The sequence below is a fragment of the Asterias rubens genome, chromosome 3, assembly GCF_902459465.1.
Source record: "Asterias rubens chromosome 3, eAstRub1.3, whole genome shotgun sequence".
NCBI lineage: Eukaryota > Metazoa > Echinodermata > Asteroidea > Forcipulatida > Asteriidae > Asterias > Asterias rubens.
The window spans coordinates 21438521-21448224 of NC_047064.1; the positions used below are offsets into that span (position 1 = coordinate 21438521).

Genomic DNA, 9704 nt, shown 5'->3' on the forward strand with positions numbered 1-9704 from the left:
CCTTAAAATTTATAGTAATTTATTTGCCAAGAAAACAAAACAGTTCCTTAAAACTTGTTTGTTTTTGAGAGTTCTCACAAGCGACAGAAATGATTGGGCTTGTCATTTGCAGCCTTAACACTGGGAAGCAGTTGTACTGTTTTTCAATGTATTTTTTTATCCAAAAGTGGGCGACAGTTTGTTGTGGAAATAATTAACACTCAATTGTGAAGAAAAGTCAAAGAAATATTTTGTTGATAGAAAAACAAAATTCATGAAATGAATCAATGCAACACAAAATTGATAGATGGAAATTTGCATCAGAATAATGAATACAAAGTTTGGTTTTACCCATTAACACTGGTGTGTGTTAGCACTGTATAATCAGTGCTTCCCCAAGCGCTTTAAACCAAAATCAGGCATATTACTCGGGGTGGGATGGGATGCGGACCCACAACCTTTGCAATTCTAGAGCAGTGTCTTACCAACACAAGTTGTTTTGGGGAACCTTCTAAGATGTTGCCTTTGCACAATTTCCTGATCATCCTCATCATCTTCACAACCACCCCTATCTATTTCCATCCCCACACAGGATGGTGGAGCGTTGTGGGGTCAGTACGCTATGGCTGTTTCTCGATGCTCTTTGTATCTGTGGTGTCTTCCCTCCGCGGTCGCCGCGGCCCAGTGTACCCTGGGATTCCCCTGGCTGGCAATGTCCGAGGCTGTGTCATGTAAGATGAGTCAGCCAGGGACTGCCGTTATCTTTTTTCCGTTTTCTTCTTCTTATCATCCTTTTGCCTGTTCTTGTCTTTGCTTTGGTTGTGTCCTTGCTTCTTTAATCATCCTGTTATTGCTCGCGCATGATTTTGTCTCACAATTGTTTGAAGAAGAAAAAAACACAGGGAATGTAACCCTTTGGAAACAATAGTACCAACATTTTCACTGCAAACGACAGCCATATTTGAACTACTCAAACAAGTGGGTCAAAGAAAAGGGATGGCACCAAATTGAATTTTGTTTACTGTTTCCTGTGTAAACAGAGACTCTACAACTCTGAAACTGAAATTTCCTGGAACTGTTCCTAAAAATAATGGTGCAAAAAAAACATCAAGGTTAGCAATGTCTGGGAACCTGGTGATGATTACACAGGTTATGCAAATACACACAAATAAATTTGATCTGAGAAGAATTGAAATAAAGTTATATAATACTTTTTTTTTTTTTAATTCAATTTAAAATTAAATAAGTTTAAAGACCTACCAAAATGACTAACCAGCCATAAGATTTTTAAAATATTTTTTGTTTTAATTTTATTGGAAATTGTCTCTATGATTGTTTTTTAAGTTGAATTATTAAACTACTTTTTCAAAATATAATCCTGTCCAAATCCTTTAAAAGTCATTTGAGAAAAAAATTCTCCATCTTATTTTAAAGTTAGCTTTGTTTTTATATTTTCATTTTACTATCTCTTTCTTCTTCATTCTTTTCTTGATTTTCGAATCTTCTCACTTCTCCTTTCATTTGCATGTTGCTATGGCAATCTTGAGAATGTGAAAGAAATTGTCTGCTAATATTGTTTTGTTAGTTTGATGTTCTTTTGAGGAGTTCCTTTGGTTTTTTCGTTGATTCTTGCAACCACTGATGGTCTGCATGGTTGCATTTGACCTCACTCACACAAGCATGGAGGCGCATGGTAGTTGCATGATAAAAAAAAACCTTGTTGTTACGGGCCTCTCTTTTTATGTTCTGGTTTGAGCTCCCCTCCCCCATGAAACTGGCATTGAAGGGTGTTATTTCCTAATAGAAATGACCATGAACTTGGAAATGACCATGGTTAATAGCAACAGAGTTTCTTGTTCGTAGAGCTTGATCTGTGCTGTATTTTGCATTATGCTGTTTTTATTAGTTTGTTGTATAACCAATTAATCAAACATTTCAGTTTATTTTAGGCAGTATGAGAGCAGTAACCGTTTTGAGTTTTGAATGTTTTTATATCCGAAATAAGAATCTTTGATATTAACTTGTGCCTGCCTAATATTTCGTACCACCTTAAACAATTATTTTATAAACTAATCTTTTCAGTTAGTAACTTGTTTCCTTTGCCTCATCATTAGGCAAGGGGAAATAAATGATATTTTTTGTTTTAATTTTTCATTGGTTAGTTTTATGACATCTTTCCTCATATACATTAGATATGGAATGAGTACAATCTTGTGAAATCAATGCTATCAAAAAGTATTTAGTCGTTCAACGATTATATTTTCATCCTCAATAATGATTGCTAACCCATCAGAAAGAAGCAGTATAGTAAGCCTAACCAATATGCAACCAAACTTAGGGATACTTTCACAAAAAGCATTTTAGATTGTCGCATCAAGGACAATCAGTAGGAATTGTACAATTTACTATTCTGCCTGTCTTAAGTTTGCAAAATAATATAAATCAAGGTGAGTTCATCTTTAACGCTGTAATTTGTTTGTAACTTCTTATATGTCAGCTGTAATTGATAACAATGGATATCTAAGCTACAATGTACTTGATATTCACAAATATTTCAGCTATATCTTGGAGTATCTCAGTTGTGCTATACATGTCATCCTGGGATATCTAAGCTATAATATACTTGATATTCATATATTTCAGATGTAGCTTTGAATATCTCTGCTGGTGTAAACATGATATCCCGGAATATTCAAAGCAACATGTTGCCTTGGATCGGACGAGTTGGTCTATAACAAGCATTTGAAACCATTTGTTATGAAATGTATATGGTTAGAAAGATGTTTTAAAAGTAGAATATAATGATCCACACAAGTATCACTCAAAATTGCACGGTTTTCTTTTTACGTCGCGAACTATCACGGTCGGCCATTTATGGGAGTCAAAAATTTGACTCCCATAAATGGCCGACCATGTTAGTCGACGAGGTAAAACGACAACCACACAATTTCAAGGCATATTTGTGTAGATCATTGTATTCTACTTTTACAACATCTTTCTACCCATCTTTCTATCCATATGCATTTTATAACAAACAGTTACAGAACGCTTTTCAAAGACCAACTCGACCTATACTTGATTTTCTTTATACTTGCACATTAAATTTATTGAACCTTTTTGTTTTTAATATACCAAATAGGACTGAACTCTGCTACTCTGCATGCCTCTAATTTATTTGTGTGTCAAACTAGTGTTGTATACAAGTCAATTGCAACAATATTTTGAAATTTTTGGCAACTTAAAATACAAAGAAAACGATACTAATCATCTTTTCATTGCCTTAATCAGATCCCTGGTTCACTCACAATATTCTAAATATCAACATCAACAAAACAATGGAAACTTCAGACACTGAGGTCATTGCCACTGCCCTGGTTGTGCCCTGACTTGTACCCCTTCAACAGCTTCCAATAGACTTAAATACTCTAAAAGTGCCCTCTGCAAAATGAAAATGGCCTTGCCCTCACATAGATAAAATTCCAGTCTGATACACTATGGACAAAATCTGTCCTGCCTCTCCATTGCAAATGAATTGACATTAAAACATTAAGTGTTTACTTCAAAAAAATAGTAAGTGGCCTTGGGTTTCAACACTGGCATAGTCTTTCACTTTTCAGCCTTAAAAAAAAACCTCTCTGCTAGGGTTGAAACTGTTTTTTTGTTTTTCATTTATACCATAGGTCATTTTGTTTGGGAAGCAGTTTGGAACAGCTAATCCTATTTTACGTTTTTTAAGTTATACTTCAATCACAGTAACAAAACCACAAATAAGATGTTAACTCCTTGACTGATATGAAAAGTTACTTATTTATTCTCGATACCTTGATTTCTTCCTTGATCAGAAATTACTTATTTATTCTGGATCCCTTGATTTCTTCCTTCATGAGAAGTTACTTATTTATTCTTGATACCTTGATTTCTTCCTTCGTGAGAAGCTACTTATTTATTCTTGATACCTTGATTTCTTCCTTCGTGAGAAGCTACTTATTTATTCTCGATACCTTGATTTCTTCCTTGAACCCCAGGGTGGATAAGAGGCCGGGGAAGAAGCGGAAGTGAATCGGGAAGCTGCTACACAATGGGCCCTGACTATGACACAACACACCATGACGAGGAGTACATCGATGAGATGCTGTACTGTCCAACCTCACGAGCAGCAAGGAGGAGGGTTTCAATGCAGCTGAGACGTGGAAACTTTGCCCTGTCTGCTCTCTCTAAGGAGCGGGCCAAGGATTTTGAAGATTTCGATAGTAGTGATTATATAGAAGATGATATGTTTGGTGATATTGAGGATGATGGGGATGAGGAAGGAGGGGAAGAAGACGAGGAGGAGGAAACTGACGGAGGAGAGAACAATCTTAAGGATGAAGACACTGTGGAGGATGTGAGGTGTCATGATCTTCATCAAGATCTTGAGTACGATGAAGAATTCCATCCTCTTCCTCGTTATCATCCTGGGGAGCAGCATCGTCATTACCTTCATCATCCATTAGAGACAGTTGATCTTGAAGAAACAAGGAGAACACCTTCGGGCACCCACATACAACGGCACAAACGTAAACAGTCTGGGAAAAGATGACTTGAAGTAACGTACCAGTGCAATAAAGTTGTGTCTCAAATTTAGTTTTGCGTGTACATTTTGTAAATTATGGAATATAAAATGAGGTAAAGCCAGTTGCATGTACAACCACACCTTAGAGAACTTATGCTTTATCTAAAATACGTTATTGCAAAAAAAAGAGAAAACTGTTGGTACCTTTTTGATATACTGTATAGGATTGTTATGCACCCTTAGAAACTATCACATTGTTGCTATAAATTTTAGCTTCTTTACTTTCCCATTTTTGCTAACATTTCTCAGTGAGTTGACCAACCCTTTAAAACCATTCAACTGTACTGTTTTGTTAAGGGTGGCACAACTATCTTTATAAATGTCTGTGTACTGGCAGATGCATTTATCTCATGATATTAAATTGCAGACTGGCATAGTTATCATTCAACACCAAATCACAGTGTGGGTGACTTTGGTCAGACAGTAGGAGTGTACAATGCTTTAAACATTTTAAAAATATTTTGGGCAGCCGTCTTGTTTTTATTTTATAGAATTAGTGGGACCAAATTTAAAGGGTCTGTGTTGTCTTGGTCAAAGCAGGCGTGTGAATGTACATCGAGTTATGAACTCACACCTAGCCTAGGCCTCTTCATCTGTGCTGTTTTATAATACGAAAGAAAAAAGGCTGCCAAGGCTAGTCTCACGCTCACTCCCTTGGTATCATATCTATGGAGAGCTTTCGTGCTGTAACTGGGTGAGAGTTAATAATTCTATGTCCAGCCTGTTTTGATCATTACGACACAGCCCCTTTGGTTCCATGTCTACATGAAAAGCTTTCGTTATGGCTATGGCTCTGGCTAGTTGTGTCTCTGGCTTAAATTATTGCTGTGGCTATTGCTTTGGTAAATTTGTGTCATTAGCAGTTTATTTCAATTTAAAAATTTGCAACAACACAGAAGTCCGCAAATGTTTGCGCCATAAAGTGCTTGCACACTGTGAGTTAAATTGTCAAAGTAGAATTTTTATTTCCTGTAAGCCAAAAGCTAATGAAGTTCATTATGTAAAGATTAATTTATGTGAAATTTTAAATAGTTTGAGCAATTAACATTTCTTTCAGTTATAAATATTGAAAAGTAATACAGCTCTAAACGTTGTTTTGTGAGATCTGCATAATTGAATCATCATGTTTTTGTGATTATGTGTTGTTATTTTTTTTTTCACAAATTGTATCTGTACATGAAAGGTTTCTTATTGCCTTGTGATAGTTTTGTTTATAGATAAATTCATGACAAAATATTAAAGATTGTGGTTTTGATAGAAATTACATAATGGTGATGAGGTAAAGGTGTTGGGTTGTTCATTACTCAGATAAAAAAGGTCAAAAAACCCAAACTTTAAGAAACCAATGTCAAATTTATTTCCATGCATAAAAGTAACGATATTTTTATATAAGAATTTACAAAGATTTAAAAAGTACTTCTGAAAGTAATTGTTTCTTTAATCTTATGAAATTCATAATCACTAATGTACAGCTTCGGTTCAAAATAGTAAACAGGTAAATATAAATAGTACTATATAGTTATAAATAGATGTTTAAAATATCTTGGTTTTTCAGAAAAGCTTTATTTTAGTGTAAGATAAGTAAACAAAATATGATGGCAGCTTTAAATTATATGAGTTGATCAAAATAACAAGTATGGCCATTCGTTTTAAAGAAATTTGCTTATTTTGTTGCAGTTTTCACGAAGCAACATCACAGTGGTAAAGCTGCGTTTGGAGGCATCGCAGATTGACGTGGGTTAAGTTTTCAACGTCGCAGTTTCGATTTTATTTCTTTGTTTGAAATTAAAAATTGTTTACAGTGTTTGAAAATGACATTTTAAAAGATAAGAAAGTTTCACTAGGTTAAAACTTTAAGTGCCAAATGACATTACTGTAACTATTAACAAAACGTGAATTGATACAAATATCGTTGATAACACATGTTTTTTTAATGACATCACTGCAATTTGTGAAAAAAAATGTATATTTCAAGCAATATGTCGCTTCGTGAAACTGCTACAAATTACGAGACTCAAAGTGGTGGATTAGGGACGGTTGGTAATTGCCATTTCTTGCATTTAAGTGTTTGTTAAACTGTGCTATACAAATTATTGCTGACATTAAAAACCTTTTCATGGAATTTGCGCGAGGTTAAAGTAAAGGATAAGCTTGCTAATACTCCTGGGTGCTGAGAAGCAATTAATGGGAGTCTAAATCCAGATTATTGCTCTTGCTTTTACGTATAACTTTGGAAATCTAAATGACATCGCTTATTTGAACTTAGCATCGGACAGTAATAAGTTGCTTTACTAAACTGAGTGGTGATGAAAAGTTTAGAAATAAAGTTTTTAAATACAAAATAGTTTAATGCAATCTTTAAATCTTCAAACGTGGTATATTTTTCCTTAATTTGTATCATCAGTTAAGTGCAAATACATACAATAAAAACAAATCGTTTCACTAATTATGCATATACTCCTCGCATTATGTTTTAATTTGAGTCTTATTTCCGATGTTGGGGTCACTTGGATGTATCAGCAAAAGTGCTAAAAAGCATGAGAATTATTTATGTTAAGTCTATAGATAGTATGTAGGCTTAGGTCGGCACTTGTACCCGGTACTCGATAGTAATATCCTACGTTTTTCCAAGGGCCATTATGACGCCTGGTTTAGCCTTCCTCAGCTGGCAGCAATGATGGGGTTCGATTGGCATTCGATATTGCATAGAGGATATAATTGCATGCGACACCGGCTATCGGCAAGCGAGTCGAGGTCGAGCGCCTCACACTTTCTTTAGGTCCACGGCCTAAGCTTGCAGATCGCTTTCGTTGATATACCGGCTATGTGCCTTTATGCATACAAAAGCACTCGAAATATAGTGCTGAGAACCGAGTTATAGGGTTAATGTAAAACTGGTGTTGGTATTAATATACCTCTTTCATGGGTACAGAGAAAGTTGTGTAAAAAAAAAACATTTTAAATTGTCATTTTAAGGTAAAATTATCACTTTAAGGTAATATTGCTTAAAAGTCATATCAGCCGATGCCCACAGTGACTGGCGGGTAATGAAACTGATTATTCTGACGTCCGCACAGGAAACTTTGAAATCAATTAAAATCTTTGAAATAATCAACGCATTGTACAAGAATAACTGAAACAACCGTTTTATCACTTTACTCCATAAGATCAGATTAAAAACTATATGTTCAAAGTTACCAACCGGAATATGCAGAATTCATTATTGTTGGGTGTGTGGGTGAGTAATTTATCGCACTTGTAGCACTATATTCACAAACTTCAATGTTGGTCATGTCGTCATAGACAGATGTACATTTTGTAATAGATAATTATTCTTATGAGGACGATTGTTAATCAAAATGCCTATAACCATTGACTTAATAAGTTAATAAGAATCAGGTGGTACCTTAAATGCAATATGGTTGTAAATGTATTATCTTTAATTGTTAATAATTATTGTACTAGAACGTTAATGCAATTGTATACCGTATGCTGACAATCGAGCTGGTGCTCTAGGACAATGAGGGACAATAGAAATGGTCACTCAGTGGCGTAACCAGTTCATGGAAGCGGGCCAGGGAAATTTTTTTGTTCTGCACTACGAAATTGCAACTGTTGCTTTTCTAAATCGATTTTAAAAAGGGAATCCGTAAAAAATAAATCAGGAAAATGTTTGAGGATGGCATTCTATTGTGCGTAAGAAAAGAAATTGCGGCCGGCATTAGCTAGTGGGGATGAGATATCGAATCATTCATATTTTGCATTTCAATCTCTTTTGGGATCGGGACAAGGGGGTTGAGAGGTTCTGAGGCCCGGGGATACCATCCCATCAGCCCCCCTTTGGTGTTGACGCCACTCGGTGCCGACTGAAATATCATATTTGAATGATTTTGCTGAGCTTCAAACGAAGAAGTAGTGTGGACTTTTATAATTACGGCTGATGGATATCTCCTCAGTGTCATTCATGTAAAATTATTTTCAAATTATTTTAAACTTGATTTTTCCGTTTGAAATAAAACTACATGCTTCTCGTATATGAACAATTATTATGTGTCTTCTATATTGTTAAACATTTTCAAAACAATAAATATGTGGGAGTGCAGCATGAATTTTGCACACATCGGGTATAACTATTGTTGACCAAGCATACTCAAAAACGTAGAATTGCGTTGTGACGGGAATTTAAACAGACTGGTAGCAAGTCTACTACATTCGCCGACGCGTTCGCGCATGCGTACGGCGGAAAGATATTCTTTTCCAAAAAGTAGTTCCACATCCGGTACTTTCCAGTTTTTATTATTAGTGCGTTTAGGGCCTACTTCGCTCAACTCAAATAAACCAAGCCATATAAGTATGAACTTTAACCTGTGACATCACCATTTGTTTACAAAAAACTCAAAAGAAATTAATTTTTTAATTTAATTGTTGGTATTGTTATTATAAACATTGTGAACAAGTGGGTGCATCTCAAACGTTCAGCTACTACCTTTATAACTCTTGCATTTATGTGGAAAATGCATGTAATGAGTACGACACGCACAAACTACGTGTCCTGTGATATCAAACGGGTTATCATGTGAATGTGCCCCGGGTGGCACGGGGTAGGAACTGAACTGGAAGTCTCTAGTTGCTCCTGTATGGTACCATCTTAGACTTGAGAACTGTAGTGGCCCTCGGTTTTGTCCGCTAAAAGCTCCGTCATTTCAATATTAGTGCCAGCTATGTTTAGTAAAAGTGAATGACATTCCGCCATAGTGTGCTGGTTGTCCTTCTTCAAAGTATGTTCTTTTATATTCAGAAGCACATCACATCACAATGACCATGATGCCGGTTTGTTCTATTTTTGTAACCAATCGTATATTATTTTGTCAAAATCAAAGGATGCGTGGCTAACTCTTGCAGTTTGAATCTCAGACAAAATGTTCGAACATTGTTTTAACTCAGTAGTGTCACGAAACCGCTAGGTGTATATAATGTAGGCCTATGTACGAAGTACTCCATTGTTGCATGTACATGTATTCGGTTTTTACCCTAGCACTTCTGAAATACGTAGGCATAATGTGACTGACGCCAAAAGGTACCATTTTTCGCATGGAGCGTCATGATTTTGTGC

The 9704-nt window shown here is 35.6% G+C and overlaps 1 protein-coding gene across 5 annotated transcripts in view; it reads left to right on the forward strand.

Annotated features, from left to right (window-relative positions):
• Nucleotides 1-4681, forward strand: part of LOC117288506 (protein prune homolog 2-like) — a 38203-nt gene extending 33522 nt beyond the window's left edge. For 3 of the 5 annotated variants that reach the window (XM_033769389.1, XM_033769392.1, XM_033769390.1), the window contains 2 exons: nucleotides 572-590; nucleotides 4005-4681. In XM_033769389.1, the coding sequence (XP_033625280.1) occupies nucleotides 572-590; nucleotides 4005-4558 (573 nt within the window). In that variant the 3' untranslated portion in view covers nucleotides 4559-4681. The remainder of the gene's footprint in view (nucleotides 1-571; nucleotides 591-4004) is intronic. The other 2 variants (XM_033769393.1, XM_033769394.1) reach the window with 2 other exon arrangements.
• Nucleotides 4682-9704: the final 5023 nt, after the last annotated feature.